Source organism: Colletotrichum lupini, chromosome 10, assembly GCF_023278565.1.
Source record: "Colletotrichum lupini chromosome 10, complete sequence".
NCBI lineage: Eukaryota > Fungi > Ascomycota > Sordariomycetes > Glomerellales > Glomerellaceae > Colletotrichum > Colletotrichum lupini.
In genome coordinates, this window is record NC_064673.1 from 787,617 (window position 1) to 811,262 (window position 23,646).

General features: G+C 53.0%; 7 protein-coding genes across 7 annotated transcripts; 5 read left to right on the forward strand and 2 right to left on the reverse strand.

The window, feature by feature from the left end:
* Positions 1-128: 128 nt before the first annotated feature.
* On the forward strand, positions 129-8,319 carry CLUP02_17426 (uncharacterized protein; the record flags this gene model as incomplete). The annotated part of the gene is made up of 3 exons (XM_049296336.1): positions 129-264; positions 370-7,718; positions 7,774-8,319. The coding sequence occupies 3 exons, from the start codon at positions 129-131 to the stop codon at positions 8,317-8,319; spliced, it is 8,031 nt and encodes a 2,676-aa protein (XP_049137560.1).
* Positions 8,320-8,443: 124 nt separating this feature from the next.
* CLUP02_17427 (ribosomal protein L19e) lies at positions 8,444-10,120 on the forward strand (the record flags this gene model as incomplete). The annotated part of the gene is made up of 5 exons (XM_049296337.1): positions 8,444-8,525; positions 8,808-8,880; positions 8,954-9,671; positions 9,739-9,885; positions 9,962-10,120. 5 exons carry the CDS (start codon positions 8,444-8,446, stop codon positions 10,118-10,120), a joined length of 1,179 nt encoding a protein of 392 aa, XP_049137561.1.
* Positions 10,121-10,241: 121 nt separating this feature from the next.
* CLUP02_17428 (uncharacterized protein) lies at positions 10,242-11,711 on the forward strand (the record flags this gene model as incomplete). Its single annotated transcript, XM_049296338.1, has 7 exons — positions 10,242-10,282; positions 10,357-10,512; positions 10,580-10,792; positions 11,049-11,129; positions 11,231-11,362; positions 11,420-11,476; positions 11,534-11,711. 7 exons carry the CDS (start codon positions 10,242-10,244, stop codon positions 11,709-11,711), a joined length of 858 nt encoding a protein of 285 aa, XP_049137562.1.
* Positions 11,712-11,917: 206 nt separating this feature from the next.
* Positions 11,918-13,766, forward strand: CLUP02_17429 (serine hydroxymethyltransferase; the record flags this gene model as incomplete). Its single annotated transcript, XM_049296339.1, has 5 exons — positions 11,918-12,043; positions 12,115-12,171; positions 12,275-12,368; positions 12,420-12,557; positions 12,619-13,766. The coding sequence occupies 5 exons, from the start codon at positions 11,918-11,920 to the stop codon at positions 13,764-13,766; spliced, it is 1,563 nt and encodes a 520-aa protein (XP_049137563.1).
* Positions 13,767-14,338: 572 nt separating this feature from the next.
* On the reverse strand, positions 14,339-18,949 carry CLUP02_17430 (isochorismatase; the record flags this gene model as incomplete). The annotated part of the gene is made up of 8 exons (XM_049296340.1): positions 14,339-17,190; positions 17,340-17,501; positions 17,556-17,684; positions 17,742-17,788; positions 17,897-18,139; positions 18,269-18,332; positions 18,386-18,447; positions 18,501-18,949. 8 exons carry the CDS (start codon positions 18,947-18,949, stop codon positions 14,339-14,341), a joined length of 4,008 nt encoding a protein of 1,335 aa, XP_049137564.1.
* A 994-nt stretch (positions 18,950-19,943) lies between these two features.
* Positions 19,944-20,912, forward strand: CLUP02_17431 (necrosis inducing protein; the record flags this gene model as incomplete). Its single annotated transcript, XM_049296341.1, has 2 exons — positions 19,944-20,194; positions 20,249-20,912. 2 exons carry the CDS (start codon positions 19,944-19,946, stop codon positions 20,910-20,912), a joined length of 915 nt encoding a protein of 304 aa, XP_049137565.1.
* Positions 20,913-21,876: 964 nt separating this feature from the next.
* On the reverse strand, positions 21,877-23,196 carry CLUP02_17432 (serine/threonine protein kinase; the record flags this gene model as incomplete). The annotated part of the gene is made up of 1 exon (XM_049296342.1): positions 21,877-23,196. The coding sequence occupies one exon, from the start codon at positions 23,194-23,196 to the stop codon at positions 21,877-21,879; it is 1,320 nt and encodes a 439-aa protein (XP_049137566.1).
* Positions 23,197-23,646: the final 450 nt, after the last annotated feature.

Genomic DNA, 23,646 nt, shown 5'->3' on the forward strand with positions numbered 1-23,646 from the left:
CAACTTGACGTCGTCCTTCCCCCGATCCGCATACGAAATCCGACGGCGACCCTTCTCCTGCTTGTCGACCGTTCAGCTGGCCCACTTGCCCCCAATGCTGCCTTCTGTCCGCCCTTAATTCCGCCAAAATGACTGAAGTCGTCGCCAATGGCTCTAGCTCTGGCTCTGTCGATTTCGCTGCCACGAGATCCGCCTTGACTTCCTCCTCAACCTCGACAAGAATAGCGCATTTGCGCATTCTTGAGGAAAGGATATCCAACGCCGGTACGAACTCTTCTTTGCGCCCTTGCCCTCCGTGACGTTCCTATCACGGCCACCGCGCACATCATCTCTTCAAGACAGGATGCTGAATCTATCTTGTTGCTACAGACACCGACGCGGCATCTACCCGCAAGCTTGTCCAGCTACTATTCTGGACTCATGCCTTTTACACCGACCGACCCTCGCGACTCGCTGTTCAGAAATGTCTTTCCGCCATCTTGGACAAGGGTCTTGAGCCTGATGTCCTTAGTGCCTTCGTCGCTGCGTTGCGCGCAGAGTCACAGAAACCTGCCATCGCCGCGAGCAATGCCTTTGTTCTCGTCGAATGGTGCAGTTTGCTCATGCAGCACCTTGCAAAGACCTCTGATTGGGATAAGTTCGCTTCTCAGATTCTTCTGAGTGTTGCTGATGCTCTGGACAAGTGTCTTCAACCCGCCGCCAAGGGTGGTATGGCCCATTCTGCCATCATCGTCACCCGGCGAGGACTGCGCAAGCTCTTCTCGAAGCACCAAAACCCCGAGAAGGCCCTCAAAGATGCTGTCCAACTCCTGACGGCCAAGGCCGCGCAGCCTTCCGCAGCGAAAGCACCTCTTCTGGGCATCATCGCTGGCGTCAGTTCGAGAATCGCTGCCGTCAAGCCAGCCCTCGAGGCCCAGAAATCCCAGTATTTCACTTTCTACGTCAGAGAAATAATTGGTTCACGCACGGCACTACCGGCCCACGTAGCGTCCGGCCTCCAGGACTTCTTCCTTGACTTCGTCACTCTTGAAGAACTCACCAAGGAGATCATCCCACCTCTCGAGAAGGGTTTGCTCAGGGCCCCTGAGATTGTTTTGAGCGATGTTCTTATCCCCTTGATCGGCTGCCTTCCCAAGGACTACGACCTTTCCCAAATCTTGGTCGGCAACTTGCTGAAACCTATCCTCTCGAATGTGAAGTCCAGCAACGTTATTACTCGTACTGGGGCAGTCAAGGCTTTCAACGCCCTTGCTGCCCGGAGCCACGAGGAAAAGGCACTCGAAAAGATATCAGAGGAGATTGTAGGGCCGGTCAAGGGTGGCAAGCTGGCATCAGCAGACCACAGAATCCTTCACTGCGAAATGCTAGAGGCAATTCCACTATCCAAGACTACCGCCGACAAGATTGCAACGGCTCTGGCGGCCGTCTCAGCCAAGGAAGGAAATGAAGCCGCCCTCGTTGTTGAGACGTCGGCCCTTGCAAGATCGGCCGGCTACTTAGTCCAAAATGACGTTGAAGTGGCCAAGCCGGTCATTGACGCATGCCTGAAGGGTATTTCTGACAAGAAGTTTCCCACACGGCGCATCTGGCTTCTGCGCCTTGGTGAGATTTACAACCTGGCTTCGGCCTCTGGCGCTCTCTCAGCAAACGCTGTCAAGTTTGCCGAAGCTACTGTGCCCAAGCTTCTCGATACCTACAACGAGATTGTCGCCAACCCTCTGGTTGCAGCTCAAAATAACCTTACGGTTGGCGCCTTCATCGCTATCACCCTTACGTTGTGGTCGCAGCAACCCAATGTTTCATCAGCGCTCAAGTCAGCACTTGCCAAAGTCTCCGTTACTGGACAGTGTCTCGCTCTTGAACCGAAGCCCTCGTTCCTGCTCAATCCTCGTGTATACGGTAAAATCACAGCCGAAGACGAGCTTACTTGGTTCTCCCGAGCTTTGGCGGCCGCTGCGGAGCATTTATCCGAGAGGACACCGAAGCCCGTTGCCGTGGCCTGGGCCGAGGCCTTCATTTACGCCATTGTGGCCTCTGTGGCTACCCCCAAGACGAGACAGATCGCGTCAGATAGTCTGACCAAGGTTTATGTCATCAGACCTGCACTTGTTTCGCAGGCTATCGTGAGTGGCATTTGGCACTGGCTCGAAACTCTGGAAAGTGGTGACAAGGATAGCGCGGCTATCTTGTCCAAAACCGACAAATCGAACCTTCATCTTGTTCTTCGTGCCATATGTGTCAACTCAAAGGGCCTGCCAGAAGACTCACAGACCTCTGTGCGAGAGGCCGTAGATCAACAGCTCTGCTCACTGCTCGTACTCGCCAGACAGGAGCTTGTTCCCCGCACAAGCTGGATTGAACTTTGTTTGCGTGTTGAAAGAGATCCCGGAGAAATGGCACGCCAAATTGAGGGTGACCTGCTGCAGGAGATTTCAGAGAGGACTTCTATCGACCAGAAATCAGAGGCAGTGAAGCAAGCCGCCTGCAACGCCGCGGCAGAGCTTGCCTTTGTATCTCCTGATACCATGACCAGCAAGATTGTCGAGATTATACGCCGAGATCTGGAACCCGAGGAACTGCGCACCATTGGTCCGGTTGAAGCTGCTATCTTCCGAACCCCCGAGGGAACTGCTTTCGTGGATGTCCTCGCGAAGAAGGCACAGACAACTGTACCCGACAAGAACAATAAGGACTACGATATTCTGAAGTGGGAGGCTGAGCTGAGATCGCAATTGGCCCAGAAAAAGGGCCAACAAAAGAAGCTTACTGCCGAGGAAACAGCGAAGGTCAATGCTCAGCTTAAGAAGGAGGCCGGAATCCGCGACACGGTTCGTCATATCGAGGGAAGACTCCTACGCGGCATTGGCATTATTCAGAGTCTTGCAACCGGACCCCCAACCGAGTCCGCTCTTTGGATTGGACCTGCTGTCAAGGCTCTTCTGGACGTCATTGACGCTGGTGCTGGTCTTCTCACAGGCGATGCTGCTCCCCTGGCTTACCTGGCATGCTCAGACCGTACCACCAGCCGCCTTGGTCCTATGAGACCTTTCGTCGGAGTGGCCACATTGCGCGCTCGTGAGGTTAGTGCCCTACCCGAGCACTACAAGGAAGAGCCCGTCGACGTACTCGTCACTCGAGTGCTCTACCGACTGCGATTTGCCGGCGAGCAACGTCCTTTCGATACGGTGTCTCTCATCTACGCCCTTCCCCTAGTATTTACCGTTCTCGCAAGCGGAGGCTTCGGTTCATCTGCTGACGATCGAGATGCTCAACTTGTTCTCGCCATCGAGTTTCTCTCCTTCCATACGAATATCTGCGAAGACCCGGCAACGCCTCGCTTGGAGGTTATATCCTCTCTGATAATGGCCATGCAGCAGTATACTCAGCATTACAAGATCATCAAGGATTGCTTCGCTGACATGTGCCGATGCGTTGCCCCTAACATGACATCCGAGGAAATCGCCGCCCTGGCTAAGGGATCCATCGTTCCTCAAATCAGCGTGAGAACCGCTGTGCTGCAGGCTATCAGCTCCGAAGTTGATATGAGCGAATCCAATTTCTCCAACGAAATTTGGATCGCATGTCACGACGACATCGAAGAGAATGTGGAGCTTGGTCGTGAGATCTGGGAAGAAAGCGGCTTTGCCCTGTCTGAAGAGGTTCCAGCCAAGATGCTCGTCTACTTGGATAGTGTTGACGGTCAGCTCCGTAGAGCCGCAGCCCGGGCCTTGGCTGAAGCCTGCAAGGCACACAACTCGACGCTGGAGCCTATCTTGGAGTCTTTGAAAGCCTCATACACCGACCTCGCCAAACCGCGTGTCCCTCAGTTGGATGAATATGGCATGCCTAAGAAAACCAATCTGGCAGATCCTTGGGAATCGCGCCACGGCATTGGATCTGCTTTCAAGGAGTTGGCCCCTCACATGGCTAAGCAGCAGCTTGATCCTTTCTTTGAATTCTTGATTGAGAACGGGCCTTTGGGTGACCAGAACGCGAACGTCCGTGGCGAGATGCTAGATGCAGCCATCCACGCCATTGATCTGCATGGCAAGGGAATGGTTGACAAGTTGATGAAGGTATTCGAGCGTACGCTCGAAGGTCCGGATAAGAATACCGAAGCGTCAGACCGTGTTAACGAAGCTGTCATCATCATGTATGGTGCGCTTGCGCGTCACTTGAACCCAGGTGATTCAAAACTTCCTGTGGTTATCGACAGACTGCTGGCGACCTTGAGCACGCCTTCCGAGACCGTGCAGTATGCTATTGCTGATTGCCTGCCACCTTTAGTCCGGGCTTACGGAGACAAGTCATCCAAGTACTTCGCTCAGGTCCTTGAGACCCTATTGACTTCAAAGAAGTATGCCGAGCAGCGTGGTGCTGCTTATGGTCTTGCCGGTCTCGTTCAGGGTCGTGGCATTTCGTCACTCAAAGACCAGCGTATTATGATGACACTGAGGGGTGCCATGGAAAACAAAAAGGAGCCGAACCAGAGAGAAGCCGCCCTCCTGGCTTACGAGCTTCTTTCCACCATCCTAGGTCGTCTCTTCGAACCCTACGTCATTCAAATCGTTCCTCAGCTTCTTACTGGCTTTGGTGACGCCAACGCCAACGTCCGAGACTCCTGTCTGGCAGCAGCAAAGGCCTGTTTCGGCAAGCTGAGCTCATATGGTGTCAAGAAGATCCTTCCTACCCTACTCAACGGTTTAGACGATGACCAATGGCGTAGTAAAAAGGGAGCCTGTGACCTGCTGGGAGCCATGGCTTATCTTGACCCCAACCAACTGGCGCAGAGTTTGCCCGATATTATCCCCCCTCTCACTGGTGTTCTCAACGACAGTCACAAGGAGGTCCGCTCGGGTGCCAACAAGAGCTTGAAGAGATTTGGCGAGGTAATCAGTAACCCTGAGATCAAGGGTCTTGTCGACATCCTTCTCAAAGCGCTCAGCGACCCCACTAGATACACGGATGATGCCTTGGATTCTCTGATCAAGGTCCAATTCGTGCACTACTTGGATGCTCCGTCACTGGCGCTGGTCACAAGAATCTTGCAACGTGGTTTGGGCGACCGTTCAAACACCAAGCGCAAAGCAGCACAAGTCATTGGCAGTCTTGCGCATCTCACTGAGAGAAAAGACTTGGTCTCGCATTTGCCAATCCTTGTTGCCGGACTCAAGCTTGCCATCGTCGATCCTGTCCCCACAACTCGTGCCACCGCATCAAGAGCTTTGGGATCGCTTGTGGAGAAGCTGGGAGAAGATGCCCTGCCGGATCTCATCCCTGGCCTTATGCAAACCCTCAAGGCAGACAACGGCGCTGGCGACCGTCTCGGTTCCGCCCAAGCTCTCAGCGAGGTCCTCGCAGGTTTGGGTACCACCAGACTCGAAGAGACTCTCCCGACCATTCTGCAAAACGTCGAGTCGACCAAGCCGGCTGTTCGCGAAGGCTTCATGTCCCTCTTCATCTTTCTCCCTGTTTGCTTTGGCAACAGCTTTGCAAACTACTTGGGCAGAATCATCCCTCCCATTTTGTCTGGTCTTGCTGATGATGTGGAGTCTATCCGCGAGACTGCTCTTCGTGCAGGTCGTCTCCTTGTCAAGAACTTTGCTGTTCGCGCTGTTGATCTGCTACTTCCAGAGCTTGAACGCGGCTTGGCCGATGACAGCTACCGCATTCGTCTTAGCTCAGTCGAGCTTGTTGGTGACCTTCTCTTCAACCTCACAGGTATCAGTGGCAAGGCCGAGGATGAAGAGGAGGACGAGGAGAGCGCCAGAGAAGCAGGAGCATCACTTCGCGAGGTCCTCGGCGAAGAAAAGAGAAACAAGATTCTCTCTGCTCTCTATGTTTGCCGCTGCGATACCGCCAACGCCGTCCGCTCCGCTGCCGTTGCTGTGTGGAAGGCCTTGGTTTCTAGCCCTCGCATTCTTAAGGAGTTGGTGCCGACGCTTACTCAACTCATCATCAAGCGTTTGGGAAGCTCCAACATGGAGCATAAGGTCATTGCTAGCAATGCCCTTGGCGAATTGATCCGCAAAGCCGGTGATGGTGTCCTCTCCACCCTGCTGCCTACTCTTGAGGAGGGATTGCAAACCTCCACCGACACAGACGCGAAGCAGGGTATCTGCCTTGCCCTCAAGGAACTCATTGCCTCGGCCTCAGAGGATGCCTTGGAGGACCACGAGAAGACGCTCATTTCTGTCGTCAGAACAGCCCTCACTGACTCAGATGCTGATGTTAGAGAGGCTGCCGCAGAAGCCTTCGATTCTCTCCAGCAGATCCTGGGCAAGAGAGCTGTGGACCAGGTGCTTCCATACCTGCTCAACCTCCTTCGCTCCGATGAGAACGCCGACAACGCCTTGTCAGCCCTGCTTACCCTCCTTACTGAGACGACTCGCTCAAACATCATTCTTCCCAATCTTATCCCCACGCTTATTACCCCTCCCATCTCTGCGTTCAACGCCAAGGCTCTCGCTTCCTTGTCGAGGGTGGCCGGTGCTGCTATGAACCGCCGCCTGCCCAACATCATCAACTCATTGATGGAGAACATCATTACCTGCGAGGACGAGGCTTTGCGAGAGGATCTCGAGACATCTTTCGATACTGTGATCCTGTCCATCGACGAGTATGACGGACTCAATACAGTGATGAACGTACTACTTCAGCTTACAAAGCACGACGATCACCGGAAACGTGCAGCGACGACCCGCCACCTGGGCAAGTTCTTTGCCGCTGGCGAAGTGGATTATTCGCGCTACAATCAAGATATTGTGCGGTCGCTTCTCATCTCCTTCGATGATAGAGACGCAAGCGTTGTCAAGGGTGCCTGGGCTGCACTTAGCGAGTTCACCAAAAAGCTCAAGAAAGAAGAGATGGAGGGCCTGGTTATTTCCACCAGACAAACTCTCCAGCAGGTTGGTGTGGCTGGCGCGAACTTGCCCGGGTTCGAGCTCCCCAAGGGTATCAACGCCATCCTGCCCATCTTCCTGCAGGGTCTTATGAATGGCACGCCGGAGCAGAGAACACAGGCAGCTCTGGCTATCTCCGATATCGTCGACCGGACAAGCGAGGCTTCGTTGAAGCCGTTTGTTACACAAATAACAGGTCCACTCATTCGTGTTGTTTCCGAAAGGTCTACAGACGTCAAGTCTGCCATTTTGTTGACTCTCAACAACCTCTTGGAAAAGATGCCTGCGGCACTGAAGCCATTCTTGCCTCAGCTTCAGCGCACCTTCGCTAAGTCTCTTGCAGACACATCGAGCGAGGTCCTCAGAGCCCGCGCGGCCAAGGCGTTGGGTACTCTTATCAAGTACACGCCACGTATCGATCCGCTCATTGCCGAGCTCGTCACTGGCTCCAAGACATCAGACCCCGGTGTCAAAACGGCTATGCTCAGCGCACTTTACGAAGTCATTAGCAAAGCTGGCGCCAACATGGGCGAAACATCGCGAACCGCCGTTTTGGGTCTCATTGACATGGATACCGACGAGAGGGACGATGCTATGACAATCACAAACGCCAAGCTGCTTGGAGCATTGATTAAGAATGTTCCCGAGGAGGCTGCCAATGGGTTGCTTAAGAACAGAGTTGTGACTAGCCACTGGAGTCACTCTTCAGCACTGGCGCTGAACGCAGTGCTCGTGGAGTCTCCGAAGAGTCTCCTTGAAAGTCCTCTCGCGGACGACTTGCCCGACCTCCTTGGCCAGGGCATGTCCCACAAGAACGTAAGTAATTCGTTGTAATGGCCTCTAAGTAACGCAAAACTAACTCGTATCACAGCCTTACATCGCCGACAATGTCATCCTTGCCACGGGCAAATATCTCCTCTCAGATTCGACAAAGTCTTTCGACTCGAACAAGAAGATTTTTGAGGCATTTGCCAACACGATTCAACCGGGAGGCCCTGTCGACTCGCGCCGACTTGCTCTGGTTATTGTCCGCACAATGAGCCGCGTGGACATGGACATGGTCAGGCCGCATGTTGCTGCGCTTGCAGGTCCCATCTTTGCCAGTGTCAGAGACCCTGTTATTCCAGTCAAGCTAGCCGCCGAAGCTGCATTTATGGCTTTGTTCAATGTGGTGGACGATGAGACACGGGTCTTTGACAAGTACGTCGAAAGTGCCAATCTGCCGCCGAACACCAAGAGGAGCATGCAGGATTACTTCAAGCGCGTCACAATGCGGCTGGGTACCCAAGCACGTGAGCGGAGAGAGGCTGAGGGTGGCCAAGGGGGCCTGGGTCTGTCTAGCGACGAGGTCGAGGACGAGAAGGAGATCTGGAGCGTGGGTAAGGTCGACGTTGGTGAGGATGTGTTTGGCAAGTAGATAGGGCATGATGGTTGTAGTAAAAGGAAGGGGCAAACATTGAAATTTAAAAGTTTTGTTTTACGTGATCACTAAGCGGCTTTGTTGAGTAAAAGGATGATTCGCTCTCTGGCTTGAGGTTAAAATGAGTAAGGCGGTTGTTGCGGCCCTGGAAGACGAAGGTATGCCATGGTTGCACTATCTGATGGAGATGACGCTCCATCAAAGTTGAGATATCTCCAGAAAATCAAAAGTGACGAGCGAGACTAAACATGATTCCGTGCCTCGTGCAGTAGCTACCGCTGAATGACTGCCGGGGTCAAGGTATTAGTATTTTCAATGAATTCGGCGAGAACCATTTCATTGTTGAATTCTCCAAACCACCTCAACCAGCATTCACGCGAGGATAGGAAGACGACATTAGATTTCAAAGTACCTGAGGTACATATGCTGGGATCCTTGCCGGGCAATGTTAATCTTCCAGAGGTGCCCTGAACATGGAGTGCAAGTACCTGATGTATCTCTCATTTGCGTGCACCGGCCCCTTAAGACACACCAAAGGGCCTATGTCGTTGACGACACGTGACCTAAGAGCGAAAGTGTGGCCTCGATTTTTCCGGGCTCGCTTACCCATCGCCCCACATTGCCCACACAGAGTCAGCCCCGACTCTGCTCTCACACTTCGCCTTTCAGAAAAATTGGCCTCCTGTCACCCCTCTCGAAATTTCAACACCCTCGACTCCCCCGGTAGGTACGACCATCGACTAGGACAGCATTCAAGATGTAAGTTATCACGATACGAGCACTACACCATTCTTCCACCGAGCCCAAATCGATTTGCGTCGCCTACTGCACCGGGCAAGCCTTATTTAGGGTCTATCGAAGCCCGGGACACGCGGGGGCGACAAAAACCGACGACGGCATCCATCAATTCGACGGCGGGACGACGATGTTTTTTCTCCCATAACCAAGGACAAATTGCTGATGTCCAATGTCTTCACAGGGTCAATCTGCGAACTCAGAAGCGCCTTGCCGCGTCGGTCATCGGCTGCGGTGAGCGCAAGATCTGGCTCGACCCCAACGAGGTCAACGAGATCTCCAACGCCAACTCTCGCCAGACCATCCGCAAGCTCGTCGCCGATGGCCTCATCATCCGCAAGCCCGTGACCATGCACTCGCGGTCCCGTGCCCGTGAGCTGAACTTGGCTCGCCGCATCGGTCGCCACCGTGGCTTCGGTAAGCGCAAGGGTACCGCTGAGGCCCGTATGCCCAGGTTCGTCGACACCATTCCCATCGATCGGTCCGCTATTGGAGGTTACTCTTGGAATGTCACTTGGGCAACCCCCTTGAACATTCGACAACGATATCCACAAGTCTTCCGGCTCGCGGACCGATTTTGATACATCTGGCGGAAATTCATATTGACCCCATCACAGCCAGGTCCTCTGGATGCGCCGCCTCCGTGTCCTTCGCCGTCTTCTGGTGAAGTACCGTGCCTCCGGCAAGATCGACAAGCACCTTTATCACGAGCTTTACCACTCCAGCAAGGGTAACGCCTTCAAGCACAAGCGTGCTCTCGTTGAGCACGTAAGTCTCGCCCCAACTATATCTTTGGATTGCAATATTGGAGATGAGTGGTGGGCTGACGCCGGATACCTCACAGATTCACCGTGCCAAGGCCGAGAAGGCCCGCGAGAAGGCTCTCAAGGACGAGATGGACGCCAAGCGTGCGAAGACCAAGGCTGCCCGCGAGCGCAAGCAGGAGAGACAGACGGCGAAGAGAAACGCTCTGTTGGGCGAGGGCGAGGAGGAGGCCAAATAGATGATCACGATCGATCTCGGTCCTTAGGCGGCTGCATTCGGAGTCATCGGGTTGGGTCTTCTTTTTTTACGTCCTACTGTCCCTATTGTCGCAGCAGGGCTTTGGCATGTAGCATTGAAAAATGGAAATCGATGACATGGCAAATTACGGGAACGAAAATGAGTAGCAGCAATTCTTTTACGGTTCTACATTCATGAGAGTCCTCGTGACATTTTCCTGGTCATGTCTGACGATAGATACCCTTTTTCAACCCTTCTCAAGATCGTTCACCAGCTGGGCCAGTTTTCGTCTTTCTCTTCGGTGAAGTCTAAGCGTCATACACCGCGTGCTTGTCCGCACTCATCACGCGTGGGCCACCAATCCAATGGGATTGTCGGGCTAAACAATGTTTGGTTCGACGGACATCGGAAATTGGCCACACAGATGTTTCCAACCAAAATGAGACGTATGGAACTTCAGCATCCAAGCCATCCTCATTGATTCGACTACAAGTGAGTCCCCGCAGCTGTTAAAGATATCCATCCGTACTACTCCAGACGGCGTCAGCCCATTGTGGCTTGGGCTACCACAACCAGAAGAGTACAAGGCCACGGCAAAGCATACAAAGGACTACTGGGCTGTCCTTACCATTGCTTCAAAATATGCTGCGGACAACCAGTTGACATCTCCACAGTAGGCAGTCTAAACCAGATGCTTCATCGGTCTGGAAGAATGTCCGTGGCACTCGCCAGGATCCCCATCCCCGATGGCATTCCGAGTTACGTTTTTTTTTTTTTTAATATTGATTCTATCTGATGGCGGAAAAGATGGAATGTGGTTCTAAAACCGTGTCCGTCGCGTCCGACAAAGAGTTAGGATGGAAAAGGTTGAAATTTTTCAAAGACAAGGTAAACAGATGAGTAAAGAAGCACAACATGGATTGGATCAGATTGTTTCATATTGTCCTGAAAAAAGGTGGTGAGGACGCCAGAACATTTCATCATGCACCCGCCGAAGCGGAAGAGCTGATGTGACAATAAGCGTGCTCGTCATCTCCAATTTAGTTGTAAAGAAGAGAAGAAGATAAAGGAAAAGCTCGAACTCACAACGCGGCCTTGAAAAAGGGTAGAGATTGTGGGGCTGGGGCAAGTGCGGCGGGTCGCTACCGAGGGGTCCGTGCGTGTTCGGCTCAACGTTCTCAACTTTCCACGGAGGACGGATGCCAAAGGTCCTTGAAGGCTTGGAACGATATCAGTGCCTCGGGTGTGTTTCTTGTCCCACAACGATGGGCCGATGCGATAAGTGCTGATAAGCGCGCAGCGCGGAGCGCAGGATGGCTAGCAGGATGGAAGTTGGAATGCAGTGCACGACGGACAAGTGCGAGGTCGGAAGTTGAGCCGAACCCCGGCTCCAACCGCCAACCACCAACACAAGCACTGAGCAGCTCGGCCACCACACCGGGCGCTTTGCTTTGCTTCATGGTTCTCGGGTCACATTCCGCCTGAAGCAGCGGCAGTTGTCCCCCGAAACCCCCAATCCCCAGGTCCTTATGTACCGCGGTCTCCTCATGCCTGTGCACACCCGCCGCCGCTACATCATGGAATTGTTGTAGCTGGGTCAATTGGTTTGTAGTTGTAAGCTCCGTCCCTACCTTATTCACTAGTATGTCGACCGCCTTCCTTCCTTAACCGCCACCAACTTCGTCTCACCCCCCAACTTATTCTCCTTCGCATCCTCCAACCTTTGTCAAGCTTCACAACAACTCTTGGAACAGGCAATTGATTTCTTATTTCACAGTTCCTTCGTCATACCGGCGTCATGTCACTTCCAGCATTTCGAGGCACAGCTCGTGCTTCCCGCTTCCTGCCGAAGGCGGCGTCAGTTCCCTGCGCAGGTGGCGTGAGGCGATTCATCTCGACCAAGAGCTTGGAGGGCCAGCAACAGGTGCGCATAGCTGCCCCTATCGCGGTTGCATACAAACGGGAACGTTACTCAACTGACTCTACAACCAACAGCTGCTGGCAGCCAAGCTTCAGCAGGCTGACCCCGCCGTCTACGACATTATCGAAAAGGTACGAGCCCGCCCAAGCCCACCGATAGCTTCCCAGCACACAAATCTGTGCGCCGAGGATGCTCCCATACAACATATCCGCTGACACGGTTGGAAATACGTAGGAGAAAACCAGACAGAAGCACTTCATCAACCTCATTCCCTCGGAGAACTTCACCTCCCAGGCCGTCCTCGATGCCTTGGGCAGTGTGATGCAGAGTATGTCCATTGCTGGCTCCAGATGTGACGGAAGCTAAGACTATTTCCAAGACAAGTACTCCGAGGGTTATCCTGGCGCAAGATACTATGGCGGCAACGAATTCATCGACCAGTCAGAGCGTCTCTGCCAGCAGCGTGCTCTTGATACATTCGGTCTCGACTCAAAGCAATGGGGTGTCAATGTTCAAGGTACGCTCAGCTTACAACACAGGAACCCGCTTCCTACGCATTTACTTACACCTTCTTCTAGCTCTGTCCGGTGCCCCGGCCAACTTGTACGTCTATTCGGCGTTGATGGACACCCACGATCGCCTCATGGGTCTGGACCTGCCTCACGGTGGTCACTTGTCGCACGGCTACCAGACACCGACTAAGAAGATCTCCGCCATTTCAAAGTACTTCGAAACAGTCCCCTACAGGCTGGACGAGGCTACTGGACAAATCGACTACGCCAAGTTGGAGGAGCTTGCTATGCTCTACCGACCCAAGATCATTGTCGCAGGAGCCAGCGCGTACAGCCGTTTGATCGACTACCAGCGCTTCCGCGAGATCTGTGAAAAAACCAACGCCTACCTCGTGGCCGATATGGCCCACATCTCTGGCCTGGTGGCAGCCAAGGTCATGCCCAGCCCGTTTGACTATGCCGATATCGTCACCACTACAAGTCACAAGAGTCTGAGAGGACCTCGTGGCGCCATGATTTTCTTCCGCAAGGGAGTGCGTCGCCAGAATGCCAAGAAGGAGGACGAAATGTACAACCTCGAGGGCCCCATCAACGCCTCCGTCTTCCCCGGCCACCAGGGTGGCCCTCACAACCACACTATCACCGCCTTGGCCGTTGCCTTGAAGCAGGCTCAAGCCCCTGAGTTCCGGGCCTACCAGTCTCAAGTTCTGGCCAACGCGAAGGCGCTATCCCAGAGACTGGGTGCTCCCAAGGAGAAGGGAGGTTTGGGCTACAGCATTGTCTCCGGCGGCACCGACAACCACCTTATTCTTGTGGATCTCAAGCCCCAGGGCATCGATGGCAGCCGCGTTGAGCGTGTGCTGGAGCTCGTTGGTGTTGCTGCCAACAAGAACACCGTGCCAGGTGACAAGTCGGCACTTGTGCCTGGTGGATTGCGCATCGGTACGCCAGCCATGACGACGAGAGCTTTCACTGAGGAGGACTTCAGCCGCGTGGCCGACATTATTGACCGCGCCGTCACCATCGCTATTCGCGTCAACAAGAGCGCCAAGAAGGCGGCCGAGGAGAAGGGAGAGAAGAAGCCTGGTCTGTTGAGACACTACATGCAGCATCTTGGTGATGGTGAGAACGATCCCGAGATTGTTCAGTTGAGATCCGAGGTGGCCGACTGGGTGGGCACTTACCCTTTGCCGTGGGACGCCCACTCTTCTTAAGCGATGCAATGAGACCAGCTCCGACGAGCTTATAGTTCATGGAAACTCGTCGTGAAATGGGCACTGGGCACGGGATCTCTTCTTCCTTTACGGCGTTCTATGGGGGCATTCTTGATGAGGACAGGCTTTGCGAGAACGATTTCGGTCTCATCGTTCCATCCAGCCTTACTGATTTTCATATCAAATACGGGTCTATATCCGTGAGGGTACCCACTTCCCCCAAACTGCATATGCATCGTTTAGGGGGACTTGCACAGACCAATTAGCGTTGACAAAACTTGACCATCCTCAACGAGATGGTGGAATAGAAATTGCAGCTGCAGGAAAATCCGTTCTAAAATTCGTGCTTTATTCAATAATGGTTGTGACATTTCGTAAACTTATGTCTCTCACATAACCAACCCGTTCACGGAAAAGGTAAACTATAAAGACCAGAGCTGTGAGAAAGGAAGTACAGTGCATGGCTACAAAGTGTAATTGGAACTATTCAAAGCTATCAAGTATGCGATGTCCGCTATCTAAACAATTCGTCCTCGAAGCTCGCCCTGCATCCTGGAACCGCCCTTTGTAGCTCAGTCTTTCTGCAACTTCTCGCCTGAGGAACTCTCACTCGGCTTTGATGCCTCGATCACACTTTCAGTCTTTGGGTCCGCCGATACAGCCCCAGTGGTATCAGGTTGGGTTGCATCAAGGACCTTGGCGGCAGACTCGGTGGACTTGATTCTCTCGTAGTACGCCTTCAGCTTTTTGGTCGCTTCCAGACTTTCGGTGTTGGCGTCCTTGGAGATTTCGTGTAACACCGGCCATACTGCAAAGTCGGCCAACGACATACTAGAGCCCGCAATGAAGTCGGCCTCACCTGCATATCCCTCCCAGGTGGCGAGTTCTCTCTTCAAGGGTGCGAGGTCACGCTTTCCTGACTTGCTGTCCTTCTCGAGCCCTCGCCACTTGTCGAGGAGCGCAAGGCCATCCTGGAAACGTGTGAATGTTTTCGCAACATCTATTTGCGACTTATCTGCCGCTTCCTTCTTTTCGGAGCCGTATACGGAATCCAGATAGAGCATAATGGCCAACTCGCCCTGAACCGTGGATTTTGCTACGTCATTGTCGACGAATCGAATCGGCAGCGATGCAGAAATAGCGGTTAGATCCTTGCCGCCGGTATTGCTGTCCTTCCAGTTGAAGGACGGCGAAATGCTTCCCTTGCCGTACGAGATGCCGTACTCGGCTAACATTAGGGCGATACGCATGTTGGTGATAGGATCAGCCGAGGCGCAGAGGCGCGGCGAAGTGCTCATGTGCAGAACATCGAAACCCTTGCCATAAAACTTGTCCCAGTCGAAGTCAGATGAGTGGTTTTCGGTGCCAAAGGCGTGGACCATGTCGACGGCCTGTGGACACTGACCGTTGATGACCGTTTGAGCCGTCTCTCTGTTCTTGCTGGTGGCCCCCTGACCCCAAATCAGGGCGCTATCCCGGTCCAAAAAGGTGCCAATTTGTCTAAAGGTGAGCGAGATGCGTCCGCCGTCAAAAGCCAACTCGGGAGGCGTCTTGTCTCGATCCATCCTCTTGTCCTGGCGGATGGCGTGCAGCCATCGACCGTTCGTCGCCAGGCCTAGGCGGCAGAGAGAGTTATGCGGCAGCTTGGCACGGCAAACCTGCCGCTGCAGAGAGACCTCGCCCGACGGCGTTGCGGTGCCGGACGGGTCCTTGTCCCGCCTCTTGGTCCTGAACACCATCGTGCGCTCCGCACCCAAGCTGACGTTGGCAATGTACGATCCCTTGACGATATCCAGGGTCTTGTCGCTGTGCTCGGAAATGTAGTCGGTGCCGCTGCGGTAGAACTGGATCAACACGTGGTTCAGCGGATGCCCGAGCTCCTTCTCGACCTCTGCCTTGATCTTCTGTACTGTAGGGGTGAAGGGGAAGAGGGGAGGTGATTCGTCTGAGGGATGCCGATATACTGGCATGCTTCCATCGTCGGCTACTTCGCCTTGCACGGCGACCAACCGAGGGACCTCACCGCCCTGGTGGGACATTCTCTGCCATGAGACCTCGTCTCTCACCTTCTCGAAGATGCACTCGGCCATGGTCGAAGGGAGTATATTGTGAATGACGGTGGTGTCACCCTCGCATAGAGGTTCGGTAGCGTGCGGTGAGTCATCGACCTCAATTTTATCGTTCATGACAACAGGCTTTTTGGCTGGTTCTGGCTCTAAATCCGGGCCTGAGTCTGGCTCGAGTTCAATGTCGGACGTGGAAGATGCTTTCTCGCCGGCGATTTTCTTAGGAAGTTGTTGCTTCTTTATAGGTGTTTTCTCCGGTACCGAGTCTGTGTCTACTTCTATTTCCAGACTGCCCTTGCCTACCATCGGACTCTTTGATCGTTTGTGAACCTCTTTGTCGTCTGAGTCACTGACTGGACCCGCGTCCACATCCACCTCCAAAACATCGGAAGCGGTTGCACAGCCCAGGCCTGACAAGTCTCGGCGTGGGCGTGAGATGGGAGGCTTGCTTGCTGAGGACTTTAAAGTTTTGATTGAAAGATTGGCCAACTGCTCTTCGAGTTTCGTCTTGTACGAATCAGCCGAGGGCGGCGTTTTAACACCACTGGCTTCCGCGATCCTCTTGGGCACTACGGGTGATGACGGGGCCGCCGGCTTTGACTCGGATTTGGGCTGCAGTTTCTTAATGACAGCCTCACTCTCCATCACCTCGCAGCCCGTCACCTCGACAAGCTTGGTTAATGAAGCGTTGTGACGTACATCGGAGCGGAAACCACAACAGTCTTCGACTAAGGTGATGGAATAGCCGAACGTGGCGGCATCCATAGCTGAGGCGTGGACGCCGATATTGGTGAGCGATCCGCAAATATAAAGCTCGTGGACGAACTTGACGCGCATCATCTGGATCAACTGGCCGGAGGAAAAGACCGAGTAATGTGACTTGGACAAGTTGATATCCCTCTTGCCGATTGCTTCCTTGACGGCGGCGGGGTAATCGGCACCAGGGGTGCCAGAACGAACGACTTTGGGTCCAGGTTGGCTGAGGAAAGCCTCCGGGTCGGCATCGAAAGTTTCTTCGGGCGCTTGCTTAGATGCGCCTCCAATCCTTCTTCTAGCACGGGACTCGAGTATCTTGGGCTTGGGGATTGTGTCGGTAGCCCAGATCTGTTCCCCCGCGGCAAGGCGATACTTGTCGAATTCGCTGCGCACCCAGATAATATCGCCGACTTTGCGGAAGGCCTTTACCAGCTCTAGGGTACGTGTAATTAGTTCGTTGCCGTTTGTGACTGGTAGGGCGCCGTCGGCAGACATGAAATCGTTGTTGAAGTCAATCACCAACAGACCCTTGCGCGTCGGTAGCGTGGGCATGGCGGTCACATCGAAAGGAAACATCTTGGCGGGAGTTGGACCAGGCCAGACTTGTGATGGTGACCGGGTGGTGAATATCAGATGGTGTTCAGGGCGACGGGACCTCCCTGCCTTTCCTTCTCTCGAATTGGGTTTATCGAGTTGGTTGAAGTGCAGTAAATTATCCCATAAGCTTATCCAATGTCGGAAAACCAATCACCTCGGTACTGCCAAGATGCCGCTGTTTCCAGTACACAAAATGCTGCAGGCTTCATCAGTTCGCTGTCTTGGTCGTATGTAGAATTGGGGCCGAGAGTGACCGTACGGTGAGTGAAGAGAGGATACCGTAAGGAAAGCAAGCGGGACAGAGGCCGAGGGCTTTCTGATAAGTCGTCGTGGAAATATGCTGTGTCCTCGGTAGCGTATTATTACGTACCGAGCATCGCACTCGAAGGTTGATGAAGTCTGAGCCGGTGAAGTGAGTCTTTGAATTGGGCGAGACCGTAATCGTGCAACTGAGGGTTGAAGCGCAGGGCATTGGGTTGGGCGCCTGCTCGAATCGGCTCTCGTCCGATATGGAAGTGGGTCCAGCGGGGAGCTACCTAGGTAGGTAGGTAGCGACCTATGAACAGCGGGGCCGCGAATGTGATACGCCAGCCCAGCAGTAAGCTATTTTGTGTCTTCTCATTTTCGAACGACTTCCACCTGGTATAAAATTCTTCATTCGGGGATCTCAGCTCGCGATCTCGGGCTAGACTGAGTGCTATATAGAGATACTATGGCAAATTCCAGCTATATAACGGCTCTTCGCGGGGCAAGCTGGGGTTCCTGCCGGTGGGGAAGATGAGAGGTTCAACTTTTCCCAGGCCATGCTTAGAGGAACGGACGGCGTGCGGGCCACGTTGAGGGAAATTGAGCACGCTGTAGGCCGGGCGGATAACTCCAATAATCAATAGTCGTGACGGAGGTACAAATTGTATCACGGAAAGACAAGAAAACGGGGATTGGTGGTTGAATACGCTAATTAATCGTGTCGGTCACGGTTCGACGCCGCACTCCTTTTCCAGCACGACCGCCAGTCAGTCCTCCTTTGCCCCATAGCACGAGACAGGAGAAGTGACAACTCCTTAGAGTAGACTGGCGAGATACTCGTAATGCGCCATACAGTTGTGTTCCTCGGTGATCACCATCGCTCCATTGAGCCAGCTTCTACCTGGGATGGATGTCAGTAATCTTCAGTGAGCCTACACAGGTAATCAAACTCACCAGCATCGACCAACCTGTCAAGATTGGCCTTGGATTCCGTGGTTTTACCACCCCAAATGAGTCTGTGAATCGTCAGCGTTGATGAGACATCGCTCCCTTCGAAGAGCATGCATACCTCTGGTGCTCATAAGGGTTGTAATCGTGGTGGGTTTGGCCAAGGCCATCAGAGAACGTCCTGATGTGTATATAATGCGCCTTGAATTTGCGCCCCAGCCACGAAGTCTTACCCACGACGAGACCAACATGAGAGCAAGAATAGGTGTCCATCATCCAGCGCCCCTTGTTTGTTGTAGCACGGTTGTAGTCGCCTTCGACCATCTCGTTGCAGTTCATGAAGTAGTAGTAGGTGTCGGCGGAGAGGCTACGTCCAGCGGCCCGCCTAGCCTCTTCGTAGGCACTCGCCGAGTCGCGCGAGAGGAGCTTCGCCAAAGACACCGAATCAGCCGTTTCGAATACTTCGCCAGCGTTGCGAACTTGTACATCGACATTGGTCAGGTCCGTGGCCAGAGGCACAACGCTGGCGATCGCCGCGGTGCAGTAGGTAAAGAGGGCGAAGAATTTCATGATTACAATGTGATGCTCTTTAGAGAGAGAAATCATTCGGCTTAGAAACACACCTTAATGGCCGGCAAAGCGTTTAAGTTTTATAACTCGACTATACGAGTCCATTTTCTTCCTCCTCGCATAGTTGAACTCCTCTCGGATGGCCCGAAATTGGGAAGCGCACTTGGCTCAATGAACAATCTTGGATTAAGTTTTGCACGCTGAGTAGGATATCTAAGTAAGTTGAGTGAATATAAGGGCCCGGTCATGGATCAGGTGTCCCTTGGTCGGTGACCCGCACTGCCGGCTCCGTGTCCACCGGAGTCGCCGGTGCTCCCGGCATTCAATTCGGAAACCCTTACCTATGCTCGCTTTCCCGGCCACCCATGCGCGCTTATTTGAAAAAGGCTGAATACAGCTGTCAGAACGATTTAGTCCAAGTACAGCATGCTTTTTAAGATGATTTAGAGCGCGATGCAGAGATACACTCAGTCACATAGAAGGCCGGCAGTTGCGTGAATAATGGACGGAGCGCTGAAGACGAAGTTGGCACGGCGCGCTTGGCTGTCAGTGATCTATTGACGGGCAGCGGCAGTGAGATATAATCATTACCTGATCAGTTGGGCGAACATGAGCCCGGATACTGCAAATGACTAGACAACTCATTTCAATATTGGAAAAGGTGGAACCACAATTACACTCTAGCACTCAAAAAAGGATTCAACAACTCACAGCACTTATTCTAGCCTTCACACCAAGACGATCATACTCACCTTGATATACAATTTCTGCTCCCAAAGCACCGGTGGTAATATCCGGGTGCTATAACTCGTCTGGGCAAAATCACGACTCCGGTTTGCTCTTAGTCAGTCCCTGGAATGATCGGGAGGTAAGAATGTTTTCAACACTGACAGTTGAAGCCCATAGCTGTTTACTCTTTATAATCTTCCGTCTATCCTAGTTTTCTCTCACCAAGAATCCTGTATGAAGCATCAACTCGGCTCGTCTCATCACAATGCTGTCTCATCCTCTCCTCTCTCTCCTCCATCTCCTTCCCCTGTTAGGCCTAGCCACCTCAAGTCTACTGCCCCGCGGCAAAGACATAGCATTCGGCGACAAATGGAAAAACCACAATGAAATCATCGCGCTCCGTCCGCGTGCCGACGAGGACCTGCTCGGCGACATTGAGCTCAAATTCGCGCCCTTCCTATATTCATGGCACGGCTGTATCCCGTACCCTGCAGTCGATGTCGACGGCAATCATGGGTAGGTAATTACTGCTAGCAAAAGCTGCATTCGCTGATCTCAATCGCCTACCAGGAGAGGCTTGAAGCCTACCGATGACGCCGGCGGTGATTGCCGCGACTTCAAGCAATCCGGTCAAACATACTCACGAGTCGGAAAATCCCATGATAGATGGGCGGTCTTATACAGCTACTATTTGCCCAAGGTCCAGGGGAAAGAAGAGCAGCATCGACATCACTGGCTGACTGTTGTCGTCTGGCTTGCTTTTGACACATGCCCGGATGATGCCAGAGTTTTCTCTCGTCGTGGCGTGAGCTACTCTACCAGCCCCGGCAACTTCGACACCACCAGGTCCAACACCCTCTTCACCGATGATGAGTACGGCCTTGGGACTCACCCTATCGTGGCGTACGATGCTGGTCAACCCATCTTCCCCTCCAGCTCAGGCCCGGACGGTGCTCTGAGACCCCCTCTGGTGGGCTGGCAGAGCCTCCCCGGTCTCGTCAAGGAGCAGTTCAATGGCATGCAGTACGAGCATACCAAAGTTCCCTTCAGCGATAACAATTTCCAGAACTTCCTGGATGCCGCCTACTCCGACGTCTTTTACAAAGACGTGCCAACTGGCCAGGATTGCGGATCCGACGACCCGCCTCAGTCCGAAATCGACCCGGACTTTGGTGAGGCCCTACCGACTTCCACAGCCCCGGTTGCGGAACCTACTGACGACGGTCTTCGCTGATGAACTGCTTGTCTTCCCTGCTGCGCCGAATATTGTACACAGATGGCATGTATGACTAGGCAAAATTTACTAGAGCAGTGTACAGTCGTGGTAGCCATGCGTGCTCGCTTTCTATAAATCAATTTGATCTCATAAACACATGTTTGATACACATTGATCTGACTATTATTACCCAAACTCTCAACTAATGTTCACGAAAGATAAAGAGCATCCGAGGATACCGTGTATGGGTTTATCTCAACTCCCAAGACATGCCATCTGTCTTCATTGTCCGTCGAGAGTCCTTTTTTGTAGTTGCCATAAAACAGGTGCACCTCTGATCAGCCCACATTGAAGCGGAAGACGGGCGTGACGGAGTAGGATTTAGGAGGCTGGCATACCTTGTCGTCATCTTGAAAGTCGGGCTAGGAAGGGTAGAAGTTTCGTATCGTTAGAAGTAACCTATCATACGGGTGTTAAATCCTACTCCATTAATGAACAGCACCTCAACTATGTGAAGACAAGCACTCCAGGTGTCTACTTTCACCAGCCGGGTCTCTGTACTACACATCAGTCATGACCGCAAACTTAACAGAAAAGCTCAACAGTCTGCTAACAATTGCAGAAGTCCCGAAACTTATCCAAGTAATGAACCTCAATCGCATTATCTTTCCACCTGGCGACTCTTCAAAGAAAAGCTAACTGAATGAAGATGGTTACTCTAAGTATTGTTTTGGATGAAATCTAAATGCGTCTAACTCTAGGTTATGTCTAACTCTATAGCCCCATGCCTCATCCCCGTCGTATCTCTTGCTTCTATTCATTATGAAGACTCCATCTACTCAACTTCAGGTGAAGTTCGCACCTGCACAGCTGATGTGTCCTTGCTTAGAAACCTCTCTTGGACCCGCCATGCATATCTCGCCGCATGGAACCCCAGAGGCCGAAACAACAGGCTAAGATCGCCTTTTCAGGCTGTTGGGGTTCATGCCAATGCCTGGAGAGAATCGACGACGCCAGCAAAGGTAGGTCTCTCAGAGACGACTGAGTTGGAGCAGCGGATGTGTAACTCCCGCAAGCGTTGTAGAATCTGCTTTCTTTCACCACTCTCCTCGACATGAGCAACACCAATCATGTCATCAATGAGGTGAGCGAATGCAAGTATCTCCAGCTTCTCAAAGTTGAATCTGCCGAGGTGCTCGTAGATCGTCGCTGCGCCAAAGTCGCCCAACAAAGCGTGTCCGTGATCGTTGAAGAGAATGTTATGCGCATATAGATCGCAGTGAGAAACTTTCCGGCTGTGAAGGTGAAGAGCAGCTGCGGCAACGCCACCCAAAAGCTCAAGAATAACCTTGACTGACAATTTCTTGCCTGGTGCATACCGGTCTCGAGTGCAAGTATCCAAGGAAGGCGGCAGGCCGAGACTCTGATAATGGGGAGGAATGAGCTGCATGATGAGGCCGTGCTTCTCTGGATGGCCCTTGATGCTGGCCAATGTGCTGATCAGATTGTCGTGCGAACCTGCTGCCAGGCAGGCGCCCATCTCATCTAGCGGTGTCCCATCGCTCGTCACCTCCCCCTTGAACAGCTTCACGGCTACCTCTTCTACCACCGAGTCGGCGAGCATCCACCTCGCTTTGAAGATATCGCCAGAGGCTCCGTGGCCCAGCAACTCCCTCATTTCAACATCCTCCCAGTCCACTTTGCGCAGCAGAGCAAGCTCCTCCTCGAGACTGATCGAGCAACAGGGATTGCCGGCAACAGACAGAAAGGCGAGTTCGGGGAGTTCAAACAGCCATTTTGGCAAGTCAGAGAAGTTATTGGCGGAGAGGCGGAGTAGGCCAAGTTTACTGCAGACCGCCATGTCATCCGGGAGGCTTGTGAGATTGTTGCCGGCAAGCATGCACTTTTGGAGCCGAGAACAGCGGCCGATGCTTCGGGGCAGTGCCTCGATGCTATTGTTCGTGAGGACAAGCCAACGCAGCTTGGGTGGCAAGGAACCTTCTGGGATAGTCGTCATGCCGTTGGAGCGGAATGCCACCATATCCAGTTCGGGGCACTCTGATAGCTGTTTGGGAAACACGGCGAACCGGCAGTCGGAAAAGAAGGCGACCTTGAGCTTGCGCAGCCTGCTGAAGTCATCGGGGAGAACAGAAATCCCGGTCCCGGAGAGGTCAAGATGGTCGAGGGTTTCAGCTAGATCTAGGATTTCCGAGGGGAAATGGTCTAAAGTGCCAGTGATTTTGAGCTTTTGCAGACCTTGGCCGCGATAGCCTCCATTGCGCAGAGTTTCAAGATCCTGCATTATTGCAATAGCCACTGGACGGGTGAGCGATTTTATTTGGTGTTACCGAAGTGACAGGTAGAAACCCAATCCCATCCCTAAGCCAGTTCGGAGAGGGTTAAGGAAGCAAAGACAACGACAAAGGCAAAAGAGAGCGACACAAGTTACGAAGGCTTCTGAACACTAGGACATTGAAATTATGAGGAAGTCTATTGTTGGGTCGTGAAAGGGGTGCATCGAGGCGCTTGACTCAGATAAGATAGTGAGCACAGGCTGGCTGGGATGGGTCTCCCTGCATTAATTAGACTATGTAGGGTAAGGTGAGTAAAGATACGAAGTCCTCCTGTTTTACACGTGTGCCTGCTATTACCTAGCTGAAAGACAAAGGGCGAGCTTTTTGTCGCTAGACAGTATCCTCTGTGTCTCTGCGAAAATGTAAATGCATAAGGCAGTGCATTTTTGACTTGAGAA